Source organism: Thamnophis sirtalis, unplaced genomic scaffold (assembly GCF_051295495.1).
Source record: "Thamnophis sirtalis isolate CommonGarterSnake01/CBP01778 unplaced genomic scaffold, rThaSir2_p1.2 scaffold_3, whole genome shotgun sequence".
Taxonomy (NCBI): domain Eukaryota; kingdom Metazoa; phylum Chordata; class Lepidosauria; order Squamata; family Natricidae; genus Thamnophis; species Thamnophis sirtalis.
The window spans coordinates 116792510-116818530 of record NW_028261383.1 but is presented as its reverse complement, the minus strand read 5'-3'; the positions used below and the strand labels follow the sequence as shown (position 1 = coordinate 116818530).

The 26021-nt window shown below is 41.1% G+C and overlaps 1 protein-coding gene across 1 annotated transcript in view; it reads right to left on the bottom strand.

The window, feature by feature from the left end:
- The window catches only part of LOC148048123 (cytochrome P450 2C20-like), a 64866-nt gene that overhangs the window by 3263 nt on the left and 35582 nt on the right, over positions 1–26021 (bottom strand). Inside the window, exons 2-6 of the mRNA XM_087709808.1 lie at positions 20261–20423; positions 18744–18893; positions 17260–17420; positions 16374–16550; positions 2359–2500 (exon numbers count right to left, since the gene is read on the bottom strand). Coding sequence (XP_087565934.1) covers positions 2359–2500; positions 16374–16550; positions 17260–17420; positions 18744–18893; positions 20261–20423 — 793 coding nt within the window. The remainder of the gene's footprint in view (positions 1–2358; positions 2501–16373; positions 16551–17259; positions 17421–18743; positions 18894–20260; positions 20424–26021) is intronic.

The window sequence follows — 26021 nt, the reverse complement described above, 5'->3', positions numbered from 1 at the left end:
ATTTTATCCCGTGCCTCCGAATGATCTCGCCCAGCGGTTTCATGTATATGTTAAATAGTAGGGGGGATAAGACCGAGCCCTGCGGCACCCCATAAGTGAGGGGCCTCGGGGACGATCTCTGCCCCCCCACCAACACCGACTGTGACCTGTCCGAGAGGTAGGAGGAGAACCACTGCAAAACAGTGCCTCCCACTCCCACCTCCCGCAGTCGTCGCAGAAGGATACCATGGTCGATGGTATCGAAAGCCGCTGAGAGGTCAAGGAGAACCAGGATGGACGCATGGCCTCCATCTCTGGCTCTCCAGAGATCATCGGTCAATGCGACCAAAGCGGTTTCTGTGCTGTAACCGGGCCTGAAGCTGGACTGGAAGGGGTCAAGGTAACTAGCTTCCTCCAAGGTACGCTGGAGCTGGAAGGCCACCACCTTCGCAACAACCTTCCCAACGAAGGGAAGGTTGGAGACTGGACGGTAGTTATTAAGAACGGCTGGATCCAAGGATGGTTTCTTCAGGAGGGGTCTCACCACCGCCGCTTTAAGTGCGGCGGGGAAGTGCCCCTCCCGAAGGGAGGCGGTAACGACCGCCTGGATCCAGCCTCGTGTCACCTCACTGCTGTTGGCAACCAGCCAGGAGGGACACGGGTCCAGTATACAGGTTGAGGCACTCACAGCTCGCATAGCCTTGTCCACATCCCCAGAGGCAACATCCTGAAACTCAACCCAGAGATGGTCTGCCAAGTTATCCCCCTGTGTCTCGGCTGGATCTGCAGGGGTGGAGTCCAAGTCCGACCGAAACCGAGCAACTTTGTCCGCCAAGAACTGGACGTACTCCTCAGCTTTACCCTGTAGGGGGTCCCCTGCCTCCCTCCTATTTAGGAGGGAGCGGGTTATCCTAAACAGGGCGGCTGGGCGGGACTCGGCGGATGCAACCAAGGTGGCAATATGTGTTCTTTTAGTTGTCCTTAATGCCCTGATATATTCCTTGGTGCATGCTGTCAAAAGTGCTCGGTTCGATTCGGACCTATCGGACCTCCACAAGTGCTCTAGGCGTCTCCTCTGGCGCTTCATCTCCCGGAGCTCTTCGGTGAACCAAGGAGGCCTCCGGGATCCGCCGACCCGGAGGGGCCGTAGTGGCGCAATCCGGTCAAGAGACTCTGATGCTGCCGAGTGCCAGGCAGCAACCAGAGTCTCCGCCGAACTGTGGGCGAGAGTATCAGGAATAACCCCAAGCTCCGTCTGGAACCTCAACGGGTCCATAAGTCGCTTGGGGCGGAACCACCTGGTCGGTTCTCTCCGGTTCGGGGGAACCGGTAGTGGCAGCAGCAGGAGGCTCTGCCCACCCACCCCAATGTAATATGCGAGAATTGCACATGTGCAGTGGGATTGCGCAGATGGGGCACATGCACTCACATTTGTGAGGGAAGGTAAGTGAATCCCACTGTTGCTGTATGGACGGAAAATTTTTGTTACAGCATTCAATCACTTGTCCTAAAGATGCTTTTTTCAGGAGGCAATTGGACTGTCTTGCTTTTTCTGTGAAAACATTTTTCTTCTCATTTAAGAAGCTTCTTCAGCTCTGGTGAGTAATGGAAGAATTTATTTTCCTTGCAGACAGCTAGTCATTTGTATCCTTTTGGAGAGTCATTGAGCTACTTGGAGATTGTCTGTGTCCTCAGGGTCACCTAAATCGTGCAAATGGTTCCTGTAGTTTGCATTTTTTTCTGGATGAATGGATTTTCAGAAAAACTGCAGATTACAGGAACCATTTGCACTAGTCAGGTGACCCTGAGAACACACAGATAAATCTCCAAGTGGCCTCAATGATTCTCTAAAAGAATGCAAATGACCAGCTGTCTGCAAGGAATATAAATCCTTCCATTCCCCACCATCCAGTCAGAGCTGAAGAAGCTTCTTGGATGAGTCTTGAATGAAAAAACAAGAAAGTCCAGTTGCCTCCTGAAAAAGCACTTTTGGGACAACCATGACCTGGATGACTTAGAATCTCCATAGACATTCAATCACTCCTGCCTCTTTTTGATCTAATCATTACCAATTGACTAGAATTGTTTTCATAAAATCTCAAGATTTGATGGGAAACCCATTTATTTCAATGGCATGTTAGCTAGATTGGGAAATCTTTGAAAAAATCTATAAGAAGACAGTGGAAAACACTGCCTAAATATTCCTAGGAAAATTCAGAAATCCAGCTGCAATGAGTTTACTTTACTCAACTCCATCTTTACTTTCTTTTTTCTTTAAAAATATGTTTTCTTTAAACACCATCATTTCTTTCTTAGCATTAATAGTGGCAACCCTAGGAGTACCAACACAATATTATATATTTGTGGGTATTTTTATACCTTGAAGATGTGGCAATTTAGCTATTGCTAGAAGGCTGCAAAGCAAAGTTTGGATTGTGGTTGTGGTCCCAGCCATAAAAAGTCCAAACACAACAAACACAAGATCTTCAAGAGTGTAGACACTCTCCGTTGAGTTCTGCTCCTAAAAAAAAAATGGAAAGAGAAACAGAAGAATAAAAAATTCTACTTGGAATTGAAAGGAGGTAAAGCTACAGGTGTGCTTCAACTCCACTGTTTGGAATATTTTTGAAGATACCACTGCAGACCTAGATCCTGTAACATTATATGTCTGTTTCTGTGAAGACCTATGTGTACCAACAAGGAACTTGCAAATATACAGTAACAATAAACCTTGGTTCAAAGCTAAACTCCTGGACCCACAGCTGACTTTCGAACACCATTTGTCAGCTGTGACCAGGGGAGCATTTGCCCAGGTTCGCCTGGTGCACCAGTTGCGCCCCTACCTGAACCGGGAGGCTCTCACAACAGTCACTCGTGCCCTTGTGACCTCTAGGCTGGAGTACTGCAATGTGCTCTACATGGGGCTGCCCTTGAAGAGCATTCGGTGACTTCAGCTAATCCAGAATGCAGCCGCGCGAGCGATTGTGGGTGCACCTCGCTTCACCCACATAACACCTATCCTCCGCGAGCTGCACTGGCTACCTGTCGATCTCCGGATACGCTTCAAGGTGCTACTTGCCACCTATAAAGCCCTTCATGGTAGTGGATCTGGGTACTTGAGAGACCGCCTACTGCCGATCACCTCCACACGACCCATTAGATCTCATCGTTTAGGCCTCCTCCGAGTTCCATCCGCTGGCCAATGCCGACTGGCCACCACGCGGAGGAGAGCCTTCTTGGTGGTAGCCCCGACCCAATGGAACGATCTCCGCGTGGAGCTTCGTACCCTCACCACCCTCCAGACCTTCCGCACAGCCCTTAGAATCTGGCTATCCCGTCAGGCCTGGGGCTAAAGATTGTAACCCGCCCGAATGGTACGAATGTTGCGTTTTAATCATGTACTGTCTTATATGTAAAAGTCTGTTTTCCCCCCCTTCCTTTGGATTGTGACCCGCCCTTAATCCCCCCAGGGAAAAGGGCGGCATACAAATAAACAATCTAATCTAAACTTAAGCAGCTACGTCATCGTTCCAAAGAAGAAACCTACAGAAAAAGTGATAGAATGCTGTAAATCAGACCAGAAACATATTAACAAGGGAGATCAAAGAAGTAAAAAGAAGCTACTTTGAAAACCTAAGGAATCAGTTCTCAACAAATGAACCAGCAAACATGTGGAAAACTTAAAAATATCACCGGTTGCGGCAAACCTCCTTCCAAGGCTGAAGAAAATCAACAACTGGCAGATGACCTGAGTGTATTTTACTGCAGATTTGAAAGGAAACTACAGTCACCTATCTCCACAACCACATCACAGAAAAACACCCAAACCTCCTACAACTGACCCCATCCCATTGGGTTCACAAGCCCTGGTGATCACAGAAAAGGAAGTGCAAGATCTATTTCACAGACAGAAGCCAGAAAAAGCACCAAGCCCAGACAAGATAACTCCCTCTTGCTTAAAAGTCTGTGCTGAACAATTGGCCCCCATCTTCAACCAAATCTTCAATAAATTACTAGAGATGTGCCTTGTTTCTTCTTGCTTCAAATGCTCCACTATCATTCCAGTGCCGAAGAAGCTTTCCATCAAGGAACTGAATGACTACAGACCAGTTGCTCTAACATCTGTAGTTATGAAAACCTTTGAAAGGCTATTGATGTCCCACTTGAAAACCATCATGGATTTGCTGTTAGACCCCCTGCAATTTGCATGCAGATTGACAGATGATGCTGTAAATATGGCTCTACATTTCATCCTATAATACGTTGAATCTCCAAAGACCTACACAAGGATCCTCTTTATAGACCTTAGTTCAACATTCAATACCATCATACCGGACATTCTTCTAACTAAACTAAATCAGCTAGCAGTACCTGAACACACTTGTAAGTGAATCACAAGCTTCCTAACAGATAGGAAGCAGCAGGTGAAGCTAGGCAAAATCACATCACATACCTGTATACTTAGCACAGGAGTCCCCCATGGCTGTGTGCTCTCTCTCCACTTCTCTATACCAATGTCTGCATCTCAAATGATCCATCCGTTAAACTACTGAGGTTTGCAGATAATACAACAGTGATTGGTCTCATTGGGTATGTTGAACAACTAGCCAGCTAGTGGTGTGACAGGAACAATCTGGAACTCAAAATTGTAGAAATACTAGGCTTCCGGTTTGAGGTTGCTTGCTGACGGGAGCTGATTGTTTTGGCTCCAGAATCCTGGTCACGTTTAACTGTCAGATGAGCCATCCATCAGCCATCTGACAGCTTGTTTACCTTATTCTTCAGGCCAAGGAGATAAGGTGAGCTTTGTGCCGGGCAACATGCCAACCAATTCTCGCAGATTGTCTCTGGGAGGGGGGGGGGAGGCCAGCCGACAGCAGAATTGTCTCCGTGCCAGGAATTCCTGCTGCATTAGCAGCACAAAGCAACACTCAAATCCTCAGAACAAAACTTGATTAGAGTCCAACACAAGCGGACCCTGTACATGTGGACTTTTAATTGTTTGTATTAATCTTTAGCTTCATTTTTTTGTTTTTACAAGAATTCCTTCTGATATCTTACTTGCTAAAGAGATATTCAAAATGGCGCCGAGCAGCTTTGTAACACTGTTTGAGCTTTCAATTTCTACAGAGTTTAAAACCTCAAAGGGAGGGAGTGATTTAATATTAAATTAATCAGGACTTCCGGGGGGAGGGGTCTGCCATCGCCGGTGGCTCAACGGAGCTGCCCTCAGAGTTCTGGTTCGTATATCTACAAGATCTATAGATATCTCTTCTTTCAGGCAAGAAAGAAGCAGGGAGGAACTCAGTCATTAGAATCCTCTTTGTAGTTCACAGCTTTTTTTTTTTTTTTGGCTGTGAACGGAGAAGAGGTTCAACAAAAGCTGAGTTTTTTTTTTTACTCCGGCCAGATCTTCTCAGCTGTTTTTTTTCAGCTCAAGGCAGGTCGCCCCCCCCCTCAGGACAAAACTAAGCTATTTAAAATCAATCCGAGCAGCGACCATTCCTGAGAACCCTTTTTTATTATTATTCAAAATACCAGTTTCAATTTTATAAAAAAACTCCTTTGTTTAACTGCTTTTCAAAATGGCGATTTTATAGCTTCCGCATTTGATATATGATATATTTAATCAGCCCTGTTTTCTTGAAGACTTCTCTTTACTAATTGCCAAAAGTTTATTGAAAGTATTTTATCTTAAATCAAGGTGAGCAGAGACTTTGTTTGTTTCCTTTTTATAATGGCTCCCAAATCAAAGCAGTCTAAATGTTTTTTTAACAATACATCCCAAGCAATTGCTATAAAGCCGCAGCTTTTGCCTTCTACGCCCTCTACTGGAGATTTGTTAACGAAAGAATTTCTTTTTGAAACTCTTAAAGAATTTAGGGAGGAAATGAAGCAACTTATTTTGGACTTATGTGACAAGCTTGATGCCAAGATTGCTCAAACAAAGGAGGATATGATCGGGGTCATAACTGTAATGACAGATTATATTGCAGGAATGGAAGATAAACTGGAGCTTTTGGAGGAAGCTAATTCTAATCTGACATCTAAAATTGAAATGTTGCAACAGGAAATTGAAAATGCAGAAAAACAACTTGTTATGACAAATTATAAAAAGACGGCGTTTGCAATAAGAGTTAGGGGATTGCGTGAAAATGAACAGGAGAATTTGAAACAGACCTTTTTTGAGGCTTTCAGTCGTTTGGTGGGAAGTCCGGGACTCAACTTTGATTGGCAGATCCAAAAAATTTACCGCCATAATTCGTGGGCAGCAAAACAGAGACAGCTTCCGAGAGATATAATTATATATTTTGCTACAAGAGAATCCAGAAATGCGATACTACAAGAGTTTTACAATAACAGGCTGCGAATTGATGGACAGGACTTGATTGTTTTCAAAGAAATACCACCCCAAATGTTAAGAGCCAGGAGAGACTATGCTTTTCTAACTAAAGAACTCAGAAATAATCAGATACAGTACAGATGGGAGGTGCCATTTGGTATTACAGTTACATTTGATGACCAAAAACATCGCCTCAACTCTGTTTGGGAAGCCCGAGACTTTTACTATAAGATCCTAAAGGCGGGACTTCCTGAATTACCCGGACTTGGAGAAAGACAAGGAGAAGTAGAAGAGAAACAACAAAACACACAACTACAAGGCGGGAGGTATCGCTTTCCCCCTCCGGAAGGGCAGAAGATCAAAGAACAAGGATTTAGTTATGCTTCTAAAACATTTGCTTAATTTTAATTTGAATAATACTTTGTGACTTCTGTCTTGTATAAAATGGTATAGTTGTATACCGATGAAGAGACATTAAGGCTGAAAGAAGTGATGCTGATTTCCTCGGAAAATATATTGTATGGGACTTAAAAAAGACTTGATGGATAACTCTGAACTTTTATATAAATTGTTTATGATTTATTTTTTAGGGTGAGGAGGGTGGAGATCGGGATGTTCCTGGATTGTGGTTTAGGTTGAATAGAGTTGGGACGCCTGGTGTAGACGGGAGGGTAGTGAAGGTTCAATTAGAGCTTATTTTGAGCCAGAAAGTAAGTTGATTTTTATATAAACTGTTATTGGAATATAATGTTTGGAAGGATATACCCAGGGAGTGTGCAGGAAGGCGGAGCAAATATGAGAGGAGTACGGATGAAAATAATATATATATATATGGACACGGGTGAGGTAGGATGAGAAGAGTTGGAAAAGGAAACCGAGAGAAGTATTTGAGATGTGTTTAAACTGCTTTTTAGAGAAGGAGGTAAAAGGGACAAATTAAAGGTTTGGAAATGGACAGATATTTAGACAAAGAGATAAGGCCCCTAGCTAGAGTAGAATTCCATCTGATTAACTTATTTGGTTTCAATATAGTTTGAAATCCTGCAAGTAATAAATTAATTAAGATTAGGAATGATGTACATTGTTTAAGTTTTAATAATGATGGGAAGCTGAGCTCAATGTAGAGAGTTTATTGACTTTTCCCTTTTTTTATTCCTTTCTTTTTTTCCTTTATCTTTTATCTTTTAATTTTTAATCTATTTGGTTTTAATATACTCCAGACTGTGTTTGATAAAAAGCTATGCCGGGTATGGGATCTGGGAAGTCGGAAGGGGGTTAGGGAGGGGGGATTACTGGGGGGAGGGGGGAGGGGGGAAATATAGTTTTAATTTTTAAAATAACAAGAATGCACCTGTATACTGTTGCTCTCTTTTCTTTTTTTTCTCTTTTCTTTTTATTTTCCTTTTTTTCCCTCTTTTCTTTCAATTTTAGTGTAAAATACAAATCGAATAGGTTAATGAATAGTAGAAATACACCGAAGTCAGGAGTAGAGGGAAAGAAGAGGGAGGAGTAGAGAGGGAGTGAGAGGGGAATGTAAGGAGGGTGAGATGGAGGGAAGGGGAGAAAGGAATGTCTGAGGGGGAGGGGAAGTAGAAGAGGGGAATGCTGGAGGGGAGAAATGAAAGTTGGAGGGGGAGAAGAAAGGGTGTATGGAGGATTGAAGTGTTATATTGGTTTTCCATGGTGGAATACAAGATGAGTTGTGTTTATTGTTTTTTTAATTGCACAGTATATAAGTGATTGTATAAAATGAAAATGAAATAAAACAGTTAATAATAGACAATATTAAATTAATCAGTAACAGCTGCACAATTGACCAGCACAGACTTATTAATTGGTTGAAGAAGGTTAAAACTCGGAATGACTTCTAAGCAAAATCCTATTCAAAAGCTCCCCCACCCCCCCGGCTTCAAAATTTCGCCTGCCCCTGGCACGAAACCACAGTCTTTACTTCCTCCCTCCACAGGGGAGCCACTGACTAAACAATTTTTTCAGAAGGAATTGGCTGAAGCATTTAAAAATCATGTAGCTATGATGGAAACAAAACTTAAGGAGGAGATATTCGTTGCGCATAAAGAACTGTCTGATAAACTTGAGACTCGGGTTCAGAAGATCAGGGATGATATGTTGGGGGTTGTTAATTTGTTAACAGAATATGTTTCAGAAATTGAAGACAGGTTAGAAGATCTTAATAATGCTAATACTAATTTGGTATCAAAAGTCGATGTGGTGCGACTTCCTGGGAGGAGCCTACTGGTGAAGGCAGCAAAAAATCAGCTGCCTCCGAATTCCTGGCTACGTACCTGTTTAGAGGATCTTCCATCTGACGTCTTATCAGGTTTTCTTATCCTTCAGGCAAGAGGGAAAGAAGAAACTGTTTTGCTGGCAAATGCTCTTCGATTTTTGCAGCTTTTGTGCTTGCAAGGAAAGGGGGGCGAGCCCAAGGCAGAACGGCTGTCCGTGCTGGGAATTTCAAACTGCCTTGTGCAGGACAAAGTAGGTCTCTCCCACTCTGCTCTAAGTTTTGTTTGATTTAATCTTATCACGAGCTGAATCCGTTTACTGCGAGGACAATAATTGCTTATCAACATTTTAGTTTCTTCTCTTTTTCTCCTCCGAAAAATTATTTACTCAGAGGCTTTTAAAATGGCGCCGAGCAGGCTGGTTTCTCCGGTAATAACGAACACTTTTTGCTAATCCTCAAAAGACTTCAAAAGAATTCAAAACAAAAGAGATAGCTTATCAAATGTTTTGGTTTCACAATAGAAGAATTTTACTCCTTCATTAACTTTGTTATTTGGAAGTTAAATGGTGATGAATCTGTTGAACGGTCTTGTTACAATGTTTACTCACTGAAAGTTTTGCCAAGCCTAAAACTTCAAAATAAAAGCCTCTTTACTTAAAGCTGCATATTTAGGCGATACAGCTTTATTAACTGCAGGCAGACAAATTTTGAAATGGCCTCAAAACCAAATATTAACTTGAAGTCTTCACCCTCTACTTCCAGGGGTACACCCTCAGTGCCTGGCACAAAGCTGCAGCCTCCGCTTCCTACGCCCCCTGCTGGGGATGTATTAACGAAAGAATTTTTTCTGAGTAATCTAAACGAGGCTCTTAATGCACAGACAATTAAAATGGAAGATAAATTTAGAGATAATAGAGAGGAGAGAAAAGAGGAAATAAAAGAAATGAAAGAAGAAATTAAAAGTGAAATTAAAAGTGAAATAAAAGGACTTAAACAGGAGTTGTATGAGAAATTTGAGGCTAAGGTTGATAAAATTAGAGACGACATGCTGAGTCTTGTAACTGTATTAACAGAACATATTTCTGGAGTGGAAGATACTCTAGAGGTTCTTAATGATGCCAATGCTAACTTGACATTGAAAACAGAGGTGGTGGAACAAAAAGTGGAAAATGCTGAAAAAGAAATTATTATGATACAGTACCGACAAATGGAGCTTGCATTAAGAGTAAGGGGGCTGCGTGAGGAGAAACAGGAGAACCTGAAACAGATCCTATCGGAAGCTTTTGACCGCCTGATGGGAAGACCAGGGACCAACCAAGGCTGGCAAATTGACAAAGCTTACCGCGTTAACTCCTGGCTGGCAAAGCAGAAGCAGCTTCCTCGAGACATCGTTATATATTTTACTACAAGAGAGTTCAGAAATATGGTACTGCAAGCGTCTTATAACACTAAGCTTCAAATTGGCGGTCAAGACCTGGCTGTTTTGAAAGAGATACCACCTCAAATGTTAAGAGCCAGAAGAGACTACGCTTTTTTGGTCGAAGAACTCAGAAACCGTCAGATACAGTATAGATGGGATGCACCATTCGGCATCATATTTACATTTGATAAGCAAAGGTACCGCCTCAACTCTGTATGGAAAGCCCGAGATTTTTATTATAATATATTGAAGGCTGGACACCCTGCACCATATGGACCTAGAGAAAGACCACAAGAAGGACAGGATAGACAGCAAACTACACAACCACCAGACAAGATGGAGCATCTCTCTTCTCTAGAAGTGCAAGGTGCTATGGAACCAAGACCTAGCCGCATGACTACTAGACGTATGGAGAAACAAGCTAAGAAGCAACAGTATCAACAATTATCGGCCATCGATCAAGGAACTACAACAACAAATCTGGAAGCAGTGGGAGGAGCTAAACCTAAGGTTAAACAGGCCGTGCAGGAAGCTCTAAAAATGCTTCAACCAACCAAAGATGACAACTAAGATTTTAACATGGAATGTCAACGGACTGAACTCTCCACAGAAGAGGAAGAAAATATTTCATTATCTTAAACAGTTTAAGAACGATGTAATTTGTTTGCAAGAAACTCATATCAAGTCAACTGATCAAAAATATCTGATCAACTCAAAACTTGGTCAACATTTTGCAGCTTCTGCTATGGAAAAGAAGAATGGTATAGTTGTATACTTAAGAAAAGATATGAAAGCTGAATTAATAGAAGCAGATCCCTTCGGAAGATATATTGCTTTAGACTTGATCTTAGAAGGGAAAAAGACATTACTTTTGGGAATTTATGCACCCAATCAACAGCAAGATAGATTCTATAGAAATCTTCATGCTAAATTAGTACAGTGGGACTATAGTTCCTGTATACTATTGGGTGACTGGAATGGAGTGATAGACACTAAGAGAGATAAGAAGATTTCCCGCCTAAATACCAAGATGCGAGCAAAGTTACCCAAATCCTTCTTTGACATTATGGATGATTTTGAATTGAGAGATATCTGGCGAGAAAGAAATGCAGAGGAATATGACTTCACTTTCTTCTCGGACAGGCATCAATCCCTTTCAAGGATTGATTTTATTCTAACTACTAATGATTTGCTTTCTAGGGTCAAGAAAACAAAGATTGCAGCTAGAGTCCTTTCGGACCATAACCCAGTTTGGATGGAGTTGGGAAGGGTAGTGCAGGCAAGAAGGTTTTGGAGACTGAATGAAAATTTATTTAGATATGAAAACTATATTAATGATTGTAAAAAATTACTATCTGAATATTTTGTTTTGAATATGAATAAGGGTACATCTATGGAATTTGTATGGGATGCAAGCAAAGCGTATATGAGAGGAGTTTTGATGAATATAAATAAAACACATAGAAATAAGCAAGGGTTAAAACGAACAGAACTGGAAGAGGAAATTAAGAGAAAAGAGCTGGAGTTAACAAGGAAACCAGACGATACAAAGGTTAAGGAAACTATTAACATATTAAAATCTCAATTTGACATGTTGATCTCTGACCAGGTAGCTACTAATTTATTATATGCAAAACACAATACTTTTTGTAATGCAAACAAACCTGGCAGATGGTTAGCTTATCAGATTAGGAAAAAAAGGAAAACTCGAAATATATCTAAAATGATTTACAGAGGGAAGGAGGTGTTCCAACAGGAAGAGATTCAAAAGGCTTTCTGGGAATTTTTTACAGAACTGTATAAAGGGGATAAAATTAATGGTTTAGACATAGACAAATATTTAGACAAGGAGAAAATACCTTCAGTTAGAGAAGAACACAGGCAAAAATTGAATCAACCAATAACCTCGGGGGAAATCCTGCAGGTAATTAAGCAATTAAAGCCAGGGAAAGCACCAGGTACAGATGGCTTGACAGCGGTTTACTATAAAAACTTACAGTTAGAAATGGTAGAACCTCTTAGAGAATTATTTAATATGATTCAAACGGAAGGTAAAGTCCCTCCATCTTGGAAGACAGCGTTTATATCTTTGATACCCAAAGAAGATCAAGATACTACTCAACCCAAAAATTATAGACCCATTTCATTACTGAATGTAGATTATAAAATTTTTACTAAAATATTAGCAAATAGGTTAATGTTGGTCATTCAACAATTGATACATACGGACCAAACAGGTTTTATACAAGGGAGACAGATGAAAAGTAATGTCAGATTAATTATTAATGCATTAGAATATTTGGGAAAGAACAACCAGATCCCTGCTGCGTTTATATTTTTGGATGCTGAGAAGGCCTTTGATCGAGTTAACTGGCAATTTCTGTTGAAGATATTGCAAAAAATGCAGATAGGAGATAATTTTTTACAGTCAATTAAAGCAATATACCAACAGCAAACAGCACAAATCATAGTCAATGGAAGTTTAACAGACTCTATTCAAATTGGAAAAGGTACAAGACAGGGTTGTCCTTTGTCCCCATTATTGTTTATTATAACTTTGGAAGTATTGTTGAATAAAATACGGGGCTTGGATGGTTTAAAAGGGATCAAGATTAGGCAGCAAGAATATAGAGTCCGCGCTTTTGCGGATGATTTGGTCATAATATTGGAACAACCGCAGGAATCCAGTAGGGTTTTAATGAATACGATTAATCAATATGGTCAAGTGTCTGGCTTTAAAATAAACTTAGGAAAAACCAAAACATTAGCTATAAATATGAATATTAAACAAAAGGAAGAATTAGGAGTGATGCTAGGATGTGAGGTAGTTAAAAAAGTCAAATATCTTGGAGTTAACATTTTAACTTCAAATGGGAAGTTATATAAGCATAATTATGAACCACTTTGGCATAGCATACAGACAGAGATGAAAAAATGGGAGAAATTGCACTTATCTTTGCTGGGCAGGATAGCGGCAGTGAAAATGAACATTTTACCAAAATTTTTATTTCTTTTCCAAATGTTACCTATACTTAAAAAAGATGCGAACCTTTTAGAATGGCAGAAGGGTATCAACAAATTTGTGTGGGCAGGAAAGAAGCCGAGGGTAAAGATGAAAATAATGCAAGATGTACGTGAGAGAGGAGGACTGAAACTACCTAATTTAAAACTATATTATGATGCAGTGGTATTATCTGTAATTAGTGATTGGATTCATTTAACCAATGATAGAATATTGAACATTGAGGGACACGATCTGGTATTTGGTTGGCACGCTTACCTGTTATTCAACAAAAAATTGGATAAGAACTTTAAAAGTCATATTTTAAGAAATGCTTTATTGCGGGTTTGGAAGAAATACCAATATAAATTAAATGACAAGATACCCATGTGGGCAATTCCTAGACATGCAATTGAAAATATGAATACAGCACAAAAACAGGACAGATTTACTTACAGACAGCTTCTTACCTCGGAAAGGGGGGTATTACAATTAAAATCTTTAGAGGTATTAAAAGAGGAGAAGGTAATTCAAACATGGTTCCAGTATGGGCAATTACAGGCTAGGTGGAAAATAGATCAAAAAATTGGTTTTATTCAAGTTGAGGATAATCTGTTTAAACAAATAAGAGATCAAAGCTTAATGCATATAAAGAGGATATATAATGTATTAATACAGATGGATTCGGAAACAGAATTAGTTAAAGATTGTATGATAAAATGGGCTCAAAATATTGAGGAACCAATAATGTTGGATACATGGGAAAGAATCTGGGTAAGAAATGTGAAATTTACACAAGCTCAAAATCTGAGAGAAAATTTTTACAAGATGTTCTATAGATGGCATTTAGATCCTAAAAAGTTGGCTTCTATGTATCCGAATGTACAGCCTAAATGTTGGAGATGTGGTTCTCTCGATGCTACATATTATCATATATGGTGGACCTGCCAAAAGGTTAAAGCATTTTGGATAAAAATATGGTGGGTCATGCAAAATGTTTTTAAAAGAAGGATAAAGTTTAGTCCTCAGTTATTTTTACTAGGTATATGTACTGACTTTACAGTGGTAGAGACCAATTTGACTCTGCACCTGATAACTGCAGCAAGACTGTTGGTGGCGCAATATTGGAAGAAGGAAGACTTGCCTACAATTCAAGAATGGACATTGAAAGTAACAAACTTAGCTGAAATGGCTAAAATATCGGCATATCTCAAAGATCATTCAAATGAGAGATATAAACGAGACTGGAAAAAATGGATTGACTATATACAAAATAAATACGGGACTAAGAAATTCCAGTTAGCCTATGCTTAAGATCAGAAATGATTTAAATTGTTTAAAGTTAGTTCAGTAAGAAGAAGCTAAGGTCAATCTAGAATGTTATTAATTTCTTTATTTCTTTTTTCTCAATAGATTTTAGACTGTGTTAGTTAAAATTCTATACCGTGTACGGGTTCTGGGAAGTCGGGGGGGGGGAAGGAGGAGGGGAGGTGGGGGGGTGGAGGGAGGGAGGGGTATACACACAAAAAAAAATTGTACTTCAATGTTTTAATGATTGACAAATGATGACATATTTGTGTTACACATAAAAAAAAAAAAAGTCGATGTGGTGCAACAAAAAGTTGGAAATGCTGAAAAAGAAATTATTATGTTACAGTATAGACAAATGGAGTTTGCACTAAGAATAAGAGGTTTGCGTGAAAACAATCAGGAGAACTTGAAACAGGTTCTTTTAGAAGCTTTCGATAGTCTGTTGGGAAGGCCAGGGGGGAATTTTGATTGGCAAATTGATAAAGTTTATCATGCTAATTCCTGGCTGGCGAAACAGAAGCAGCTCCCACGGGACATTGTGTTATACTTTACTACAAGAGACATGAGGAATATGATATTGCAAGAGTCCTATAGAACCAAGCTTCAAACTGGGGGTCAAGAAGTGACTGTTCTGAAAGAGATACCACCTCAAATGCTAAGATCCAGGAAAGACTATGCTTTTTTAGTCGAAGAGCTTAAAAATCGTCAGTTACAGTTCAGAAGGGAGGCACCAGTTGGGCTATCATTCATCTTTGAAGGGCAAAGATACTGTATTAAATCAGTATGGAAAGCTCAAGATTTTTACCATAATATCTTGAAGGCCGGACATCCTGCCCCACCTAGACCTAGAGAAAGAGATCAAGAAGGACAAGATAGTCAGCAAACTGCACAACTATCAACAAGAATGGATCACCCTTCTCCCTCAGAAGTACAAGGAGCCAAGGAACAAAGTCAAAACCGTGTGATTACCAGACAAATGGATCAACAATTAAAAAAACAACAATCAACTAATTACCAATGATTTGTCTTCTAGGGTGAAGAAGATAAAGATATGTGCCAGAGTTTTATCAAATCATAATCCAGTTTGGATGGAGTTGGAAGGGGTGACGCAAGCAAGAAGGTCTTGGAGATTGAATGTAAATTTATTTAGACATGAGAAATATACTAATGAATGTAAAAAAATTGTTAGCAGAATATTTTGTTTTTAATATGAATAAGGGTATATCTATGGAAATTGTATGGGATGCAAGTAAAGTGTATATGAGTGGAGCTTTGATAAACCTAAATAGATTACATAGGCGTAAACAAGGGGGAGAGTGAATAGAACTGGAAGATGAAATTAGGATTATAAAAAATGTTTTTTTTAAAAAAGGGGGGGATAAAGTTTACTCCTCAGTTATTTTTGTAAGGTATAATTACTGAATGTACAGCTGTAGAGATTAATTTGACTTTGCACTTAATAACTGTAGTTAGATTGTCGGTGGTGCAATACTGGAAGAAGGAAGACTTGCCTGTAATTCAAGAATGGACACTGAAAGTCACAAACTTAGCCGAGATGGCTAAAATACCTGCATATCTTAAGCACCACTTAAACGAGAGATATAAATGAGACTGGGCAAAATGGATTGATTATATACAAAATAAATATGGATAAACGAGATGGGGAAAAATGGATTGATTATATTCAAAATAAATACGGGACTAAGAAATTCCAGATAGCTTATGATCAAGATCAGGACTGATATAAATTGTTTAAAGTTAGTTTAGCAAGGAGGAGCTAAGCTCAATTCTGTTAATATGGCTCTACATTTTTTGAAGGAAAATTCTGCTCTCTTAAAGTTAACAGAGTTCATTTCTATTGTTTGACCTAACTTTCAGAATTGAATGGATACCTTTAGCAACAGTTATGCCTGGAGTAGTAATATGTGCCAACAAATGGCAATGAAAGGATTGTCCAAAAGCAAATAAAAAAGTGGAGGGGAGAATAAATATTTCCACACTTCATCATATAGGACGAATTAGTTCCATCTTAGATGCATTTAAACAATTATTCAGATATGGCGTCTATACATACCTTCTCCACTCTAAGAAGAAAGCAATCAATATAGTCACGCAGATTTTGGGGATCCAATGTCTTTTTGTGCAAATCCACATTCTCACGGACATAATCACAGAGCTTTTCAATGTTAGCAAAAATGCTTTGGTGTGGCCCAGGAAAGAATGTCACTGTTTTTGGAAATGTATTGAATACCTGTAATAGAGTTCACATGAAATACTATAACTTATTAGACCATTATGGTGGAGGATTAATGCCCCAAATATTCAGAGAGTAGCCTTTACTTTGATATTGCTAATTGTCAATTCTCAGATGGCCCCAAAGCCAAGAAAAGAAGAACCACAAGGATTTTAGTATGCTATCTTTAATTCTATTCTCAGATAAATGCAATGTCTTGGAAACTATAATGGGAATTAATATTTATAATAGATTAATTAAAGACGAGAGTCTTTGAAAGGCCTTCCCTCAGATCTCTCCTCACCTGGGCTGAGTTCCTGGTAGGAGGTACTTTGTCAAGGGATTCTCCCACTGCTCCCCTAGCCTCACCCATCTCTTCCACAAATGCTGAAAATGACCAAAGTCCTCCAAGAGGCAAAAACACAAACTGGCTGTGTGCATAAAGATAGGGGAGCTGTCTAAAAATTCCATGTTACATCTGTCCAGAATCTGACATGGCCCAAAGGAGTTATGGAAGAAGGAAATGTTTCCCTAGGAAATAAGACCAACCAGAAGAGATTTTTCTGAGAATCAATTTATACTTGGATGTCTAGATTTGCCTTCCCCCGCTTATTAGCTCATCAGATCTAATGTTTAGATTTCTGACTTGGATATTTATACTCACAAATATGCCTGCTAGTTAAAATAGGGGTTCATGACAAGAAGGGGATCAAGTAGATTAACATACCAGTCCTAAGATACTAATAGAGTATCTTAAATGAGTCTCCACAATCTTCTGGTTCTCTATGAAGGTTTTATCTTTGTAATCAAATCGATTGCCAAAAATAACAGCACATATCACATTAGAAACAGCACTTGCAATAACTCTCCTTAGATCGAATGGCTGCCCTGAAAAAAAAAAAAAAGAATAGAAGGACCACAAATGTTTATGAGTGGGACCAATGAATGTGGATCTTCCCTTTCTCAAATCTCATCTCAAAACTGCAATAAAAAGTGTTTGAGGCCAGAGAAATTGGAATTTTAATTCTTTCCCTCTTTTCTAAGAATAGAATATAAACACAATATTAAAATCCAATCACCACTTTAATCAAGATACAACATAGTGTTTTCATGTTCCACTTTGAAAATGACTAAACATATATTCAAGGATTGACCTTGTTACGGCTAGAGTTTCTTCACAAACTTATTGCTGTCTCCTTCAGTCAAGAAGTGTTTTCTCACTCCTTCCTCTGACTTTTTCTGTTGTATTTCCTACCTTGTCCCTTCCCTTCTTCATATCTTCAAAGGTTTTGCCTCTAAGCTCTCCTGTCTCTCCCTCCTTCCTCCTTCTAAACTCTTTCTTTTCCTCTTTTCTTTTTATGTTTCTTTAAATAATATCATTTATAAGTCATTCCATTATTTCTCCCTCCCCATTTCAGAGGTTTGTCCATTAAACATTATATTCAAAGGCGCCAAGGTCACTAAGGGAATACTATTTATGACTGCTTAATTCAGATCCACAGTGCCTTTCAGTTCTCCACCCTCATGCAAACTCTCCATAAATGCAAATCATTATCCATGGCTTCATTTCTCCCTCTAAATTATCTACTCCTTTTGTTGACTGGTGATTTTTCCTGCTGTTTAATATGGCATTATGTTTAAGTGATTTTTTAAAGAAACATTTTGCTACTTTTTCCAGTTGTAACCAAGCACTCTGTTATCTCCATCCTTCTCTCCTGCTAACCTACCCAATTTCTTTTTAATTAATCCAATACACTTTTTTCCTATTTATTTTTTATCTCCTTCCAGAAAAGATGTAGCCACAAGAATGGCTTTCAAAGCTGATTCAACTCCCTGAATATATTCTATTTGTGGCCCTTTAATCATATCCATGTTGCCTTATGGATCTCTGTCCTTCATGGAGCCTATTCTTATGTCTGTGTTCCTTACCTTCCTTAGTTTCCCTGTCTCCTTTATCCATAAAGTTTTTTGCTGGTTTCTGAATGTGCTTGATGTGTGTTACTGCATCCAGCCTAACATTTCACTAGTTTTCGGCAAAGTTGCAATTTTATAAAGCCATAATTGCTCCATTAAGTGACCTCCTAGACCTCCCCTGATCTTTTTCTTTATTTTGTGCAATTAAGTGCAGAGGATTAGAGATTTAGTGTATAATCCAGTTTTTTTGCAACTTCATATAATACAACAAATCCTTTCCAGATTCTTTTTTTAAACCTTTTGTGGTAGCCATTTCATCCACCAGACAAAGGGCTTCCTCCTGCACCCTCTCAGACATTCTTTTCTTCCCCATCCCAAAATCTCGAAAGGTGGACAGTGTGAACCGCCGCAGCTCCTTCCATTTCTTTTCATCAGAGGTGGTCAGACCTGAAACCAAGGACACAGGAAACAGATCGTGTGATATCAGTTCTCAAATTTTGCAAAATGGGAAAAAGTTATACATTACAATTTTCCCACCCCACTTTTATAGTAAAGAAGCCTTCGTGCTTGAATTACTAAGTAGATCAACTGCAGTTTTCATCTAGTCATTCTTGAGTGCTCTCACATTAGGAGAAGAATGAATGAGGTTGTGAAAATCATGTCACACCTTACTATAAATGTGAAATGGGTAGGGATCAGAGGTGGATTCTTACCGGTTCGTACCACTTCAGGCAAACCAGAAGTGGAAATTAGGCCTGGGTTGCTAAACCTTCTCCTGAAGCCACGGTGGTGATGGGGACAGGGCAGCTCAGGAAGCTTCGCAGCCATGTAACTATGAAGATTGCCGGGCCGGGTGGCCCCCTCCCCATCAGGACAAAGCTACCGCCATTGCAGCTGGAGAGCCACTCTCTTGGCAATCTGGAGGGTAGTGGGAGCAGGCTGCTGCCTCCTAGCTCAGGAACCACCTAGTGGCAACCCAGGCAGGGCCATTTCAATGGTGGAGTCTGGCGCTCGGGGAGGGCGAGGTTTGCATGTTCCCAGCCATGCCCTGCGGTGTCTCTGTCCCCTGGCTCAGGCCAGCAGGCTCAGCTGCAGCTCAGACGAGCTGAGGAACTGTGGGGAGCATCCCATGTATTGCACCTACTCCCACAATTTGGCCACACCTCTGTGTCATTTACAGGCACTCAGCTTGCCAGGCTGCCCCCATCCCCGCTGCAGCTGTAATGGCCACCTAGCCACACCCACCAAACCAGTAGCAAAAAAATTTGAAACCCACCACTGATAGGGACAGGTCTTTAGGCCAGTCATGGACAGATTTCTGTACTAAAATGCAATTTTCAGTAAATAGAAAAAATGGGAATTCAGTTATTTTTGTATAGTAATGGTTTTGTTCACAGAAAATAAGTACCTTCCAATTGCTCTCTTATTTGGTTGCTTCATTATGTACCACAATGTCACTGTAAATTATAAGCAACCACATAGATTTTGTCCATTACAACCTCGCTCCAACCTAGTTCTTGAGGACTTTGATATGCTTATCATTCCTACCTAATTCCATCAACTCTACTTCCTACCACACTTCCCACGATTACAACTCTCTCTAGAGAGCTAAGCCTTTGGACAATCTTTCTGAAATACGATCATTTGAGTCTAGTCATTTGTGCTTTGAGTGAAAATTCTGGAGAGATTTGTTCAATGACAAGACATTTCAAGTGAATCTTTCACAACTATCAATATTATTAATGGCATTCAGACAATTTTTACAGAAAATTAAAGAAAAACAGTAACTAATGAGGAAATGAAAAGGGATCAACCTTTATTTTGGAACAATTGCTTATGAGCAGGCGTTTCAGTTCTCCCACCAAATTCTTCTGAATGATCTACCAAAGCATCTTTTACCACGGCATACCCACAAAGAACAACCATTGGTGTTGATCCATGCCAGACAGTAAATATAGGTCCATATTTCTCAGCAAGCTAAGGACAAAATTAGATGAAAATTCAGTTAATTAGGTGACAAAGTATGGTTGGTGAAATTATTATCAAGTATTGTAGGAAGTTAAAAAACCCCAACAAAATAATGAAATATTTTAGGAAATATTAAAAGAGCAGAATATTTCCTTTAAAAGGGAGTCAGAAACTCAGCTTCCCCCCACCTTTGTCAATGGGCCATTAAGGCCTGAGCCAGTCTATTCTATATAACAAAGATCTACCCCCTTTAGGCATACCCATCTAGCAACCAGAAACTCACTACAAGGCACCCGGGAAAATTACATCAGCCAGCAATGCAAACAAGCTTGGTTCTCAGGACAGCCTACAAAGTTAGCTTAGACCCCACTCCTACCCCAACCCTTGACCACCAATCAGAATGCATTTCTTACACAGGAATGGGAAGCTTTGGGGTGGGACCCAGATAGGACATAAAACCAGGGCACTCTCAGCATCTCCTCCCTTTTCTGTTCAGGAGCTCAAGCCATGTGATCCTGTCCACCATTAAACCATCTTTCCAAGCAGCCTCCATGTTTTCCAGTGTCTTTTTCCCTACTTGGAACTGAACCCAGAAGGACATTTCTTCCAACAGTATTTTTGAAATACTTCTTAAATTTGCCAGAGCTTCAATAACTGTTAATACCTATAAAATACTTCAATATAATTATGATCCAGTACATGATATATATCTCCTACCGGGTAAGTGATAGGCCATGTTATGTTGGCCTTTGTGGGTATCTGTGGATTATAGAACCTAGCTTGCAGAGAATAGCTTTTGGCTGCTCCAAATAAAACTCTGCTTTGGTTATACTTCTAACATACTAGCACAAAAGGACCAAAATGCAGAAGTTTTATTTTTACCATTATCAAAAAAAGTTATCTGTTACAAAGGTAAAACTAAGCTTGAAAACTATTTTGGTGAGAGCTTCTTAAAGTTGGTCAAGTGATTATTTGTTGTGTTAAGGACAGGCCTTGGGACTTCTGGTGAAAATGACCAACTGACAACACACCCAGGGAGAGATCATTGGGGCTCCCTGAGAAGGATTTTTCTCTAGATTGTCGCTCAACTTACAAACAGAAGAAACCAGCATTACTTTAGTTTATATGACTCTCCTGGGTTAGGGAGAGTTCTAGAATCATCGATCCTCCATACAGCAACAGTCAGCAAGTTAGCTTCAGGAGATGAGCTTCAGAACATGGTAGGGGGAATACTAAAATCACTTTATTTGAAAAGCAGCAATTTTTGGAATTTATTTTTCAAATAGTTGTGTCTTTGATTTCTTAATCACTTTTAAGGATTATTCATCTTTATTAATCTAGAAAAGATTTTATTTAGCCATAGCCTGTTATTCCTTTGAAGATCTGTGCCATTTTGAGGAATTTTTTTTAAATTGTTAAACAAGTAAGAAAGATACTGAGATCGCTACACACTCTGCCAAGGACCATGTCATTGCCCAGGTGCTCAACTGGGTGTGGAGGGAGTGGCCAAAGGGGCCAATTAGCACAAAGTTCCTTCCCTTCCACATCCCAGCAACATGAGCTGTCCGCTCAATGGAGCTGCCTACTCTGGAGGAGTTGTGTGTTGGTACCCCAGAGGCAGCAGCAGCCAGTTTTGGAAGCTCTTCATATAGGCCACCTAAGAATGGCGTGGATGAAGGCGCTCACCCGCATTTATGTCTGGTGGCCCAACTGAGACAAGGCCATTGCTGATTGGATTTCATATATTGTCAGCCTTGCCAAGCGTCAAAACCAGCTACCCCATTCACTTCAGCAGACGAGTGAGAAGCACCCAAGACATCTTGAACGAGGATGCATAATAACTTTTCAGGACCTTTCCATGGACAGACTTTTATCGTGGTTGTGGATGCTTATTCAAAATGGCTTGAGGTGGTACTCATGACATCTATGATCTCAGACTCCATGATCAAGACCCTTAAAAGGCTGTTTGTGACCAATGGACTACTAGACGTCCTTGTTTTGGACAATGGACCATAGCTCATGTCAAGCAAGTTCAAGCTGTCATGGCATTCGTCATTTCCTGATTGCACTAGTGGTGGGTTCCAGGTGGTACAGCCCAGTATGGCCGTACTGCTAGTAGCTGGGAGCAGCAGCCATCATACCTGTATGGTGGCTCATTTGACCTACCCTATATATAGTGTTTATAACGTGACCAGCCAAATAAGCACACATGCACATCATGTGGAGCCTGAGCCTTCTCCGCCGAGCAGCTGGGTGTTGCAGAGTGGTGGCTTGCACATGCATGTGCAGCACATGTGGCGGACTAGGATGCCTGGTCCCATGTGCAGGGTACTGGTTGTGACAGGATCCAAAACCCACCACTGGATTGCACCATTGCTAGCAATGGGCAAGTTGAGCAGATGGTCTGATCAGCAAAGGAAGCACTGGCAAGGATGGGCCCAGGGGACTGGCAAACACAGATAGCTGAGTACCTCCTGGTCCAGCATGTTACACCAAGCTCCACCACCAACATTGCCTGTGCACCAACTTAAACTGGCTGCACCGAGACTACTCCTCCGAAGTCCCTGCAGACTCGATCAGCCAGGTCTAGTCATTCTCACTGGGTGACCTTGTCTATGCCCTCAACCACACTGGGAGCTCTTGCTGGATTCCTGCCTGGGTAGTGGACGTTACTGGGTTGGATTCTTACAAGGTGGCACTCAAAGATGGCAGGTCGTGGTGCTGCTACATCAACGGTTTGACCACCTCGGAACCTCTGTCTGCAACCAGCCAGAATGGACGCCAACAGAGACAACCCCAGCTAAAGACATTCCAGCTCAGCCACCACAAAGAACTGTATTAACAAAGGACTGTGGTGAGTCACAGATGCCTACATTGCCCAGACCTTTTTTTTGCAATAAATTTTTATTTTTATTAAACAATCAACACACACAAAAAATCATCATCTTACATTACATCTTGTAGAAAGTGTGTCAATTGGTTACAATTAGCTTTTGTGCATCTCTTCCATAGTCATTACTTATATTCATATCAAATGTCAAAGATTCTTAATGGGTCTAACTATCAACATAGCATAGTTCTCATTTAGGTTAGCTTAGGTTAGGTTTATTGGTTTTGTATGCCGCCCACTTCCGAAGGACTCCGGGAGGCTCACAATAAACAGGGGAGGGAATAAATAAGGCAATACAAACAATTTTAAAATCCACAACAGTCACAGTTAAAACGGGGCTGGGTGCTTTAACAGCCCCCAGCCTGCCAGAGCAGCCAGAACTTAGTAGCTTTACGGAAGACCAGGAGGGTAGTAAGGGTCCGGATCTCCACGGGGATCTCGTTCCTGAGTGCCGGAGCCCCCTAACCCTAACCCTAACCCTAGCCCTTGCCCTAACCCTAACCCTAACCCCAACCCCAACCCCAACCCTACCCCCAACCCTAACGCTAACCCTAACTCTAACCTCTATCAGTCCTTCCCACAGGCTGAGTGCACCATCAAATGGACATTGCCCAAGTATCTATACCTATCTATAAACCTATCTATACCTATCTATACCTATACCTATCTATACCTAACTATACCTAACTATCTAAGGGCAGTGGCGGGTAGCAGGCGGTCAGACGAGGACGGTTGTTACAGGCCAAAGCAGATGGTCGCAGGCCAAGGTGGTGGAGAGTCAGTGCTGGGTAGGGAGATGGTAAAGGCTCCAAGGCAACAAGGGGGGGAGCAGAAGGGGCAATGTACAGCATGCAGGCAGAATGAAAAGACAAGGCTGCGGTGGCAAGGAGGCAAGCAAGATGAAAAAAAAAGTGGGGGGCATCCAGGCCTCTCCCCTCTCCTATTCCCTGGGCTCCGAGACGCCAAACGTTGTAAATGCTGCTACCGGCAGCGGGGCGCTGCCATCTTCCTCTCTGCATTGAAGTTTAGTCCGGCCAGGCAAGTAAACATCAATACTGGGCAGGAAGAATGTTACACGCCCAGATCCGCAGAAGGTCGAGGAGGAGAGGCTGTGACCATAGGCAAAGCGAGCAGAATGGAGGGGTGGGGGGGGCATCCAAGGAAGGCTCCGGTGATGGCAAACACAGCCAGCCGCCTGATCCACCAATCTTGAAAAGTTCCCCGATAAACCCCCACGTTTCTGGGGCGATGATAAATAGTAGGGTTCCCAGGCTCACCGCTCAGTTAGAATCAAGTCAAAATAAGGTCAACAGACGCCAGAAGTTAAAATAGAGTGCTGCCATCAGCAGCGCAGCACCGCCATCTTCTCCGTGCAGTGTGGATAGTTTCAAGCTGCCAAGGTTCCGCTGCTTGAAAAACGACCGGAGGTGGCTGTTCTTTGAAATCCCAATCCTCTTACGCTTCCTGGATTCATGTCCTTCCAAGGGAACTTTATTGAAAAATTGTGGCAGACTCTGGAGGTTCTCCAAGATCTTTTTTCTTCCCGGCTTCTATCGAGCAAAAAGCCAGGCGACCATCCGCAGTTTCGCACATTCGCATGTATTTGACTGAAATTGTTTTAGTGTCCTTTTGTCTAAAATAATCCATAGTTAAAAACACAACCACCTGATGGCATTTCATTAATTATTACAAAATCATCCAATAACCATAAACCTGTATAACATATTCTAAATAAAGATTAGTTGACAAAGTTTCTAAACCTTCCCCCCCCCCAAGTCGCTGTTTACAATTGGTGTCCAGGTTCCTTTTGTTATGGTAGTGTGTGTGTGTGTGTGTGTGTGTGTGTGTAGCTGATGAGAGCTAAATAGCTTGAAATAGATCTATACTAGTCTCCCTTTATTTATTTATCAGCACAAATACAACAAATGTAACAAAAAGCCAACAGTAAAAATATTGGGTTTTTCCCTGGATGGTCTCTTGTGATGAGCCGAAGGACAGAGAATGGAAGTAGTGATCTTCCTCCCATATTTGGGCATACCGGGGGTTGTAAAAAAAAAACTTATATACGTATATACTCGAGTATAGGCCGACCCGAATATAAGCCGAGGCACCTAATTTTACCACAAAAAACTGGAAAAGTTATTGACTCGAGTATAAGCCTAGGGTGGGAAATGCAGCAGCTACCGGTAAATTTCAAAAATAAAAATAGATACCAATAATGCCATTGCCCATTGAATAACATATACAGCCTGCATGAGCCCATTAAATATACAGTAGCCATTGTAAAAATTTGCTCTGGATAACAAATTATTATCACACAATACCGGTGTATTCAATGAAATACTTCACTCACCTCATGATGCTGATGTCCCGCTGTAATGATGATGTCCCGTGCAGCCGCGGGAGCGATGTCTCGCCTCCTATGACACACGGCACAGTGATTCCTATCATTGGATCACTGTACCAGAGGAGGTGGGACATCGCTATGTGGCTGCTTGCCATAACAAGGAGGAGGTGGGACATCGTTGCAGAGCGGCAGGAGGGGGAGGAAGGGGAATCGTAACACAGCCCTGCATTACATTAGAACATGAGGAGGGGGGATGGTGTGGTGCGCGCTGCGTGGCAAACTGACACAGAGGGAGGGGAAACTCACAGGGGCGCCGGGCCATTCACGAGCATCACCCAGCGGCATGACCCCGCCCCTTTTCCCCCTCCAT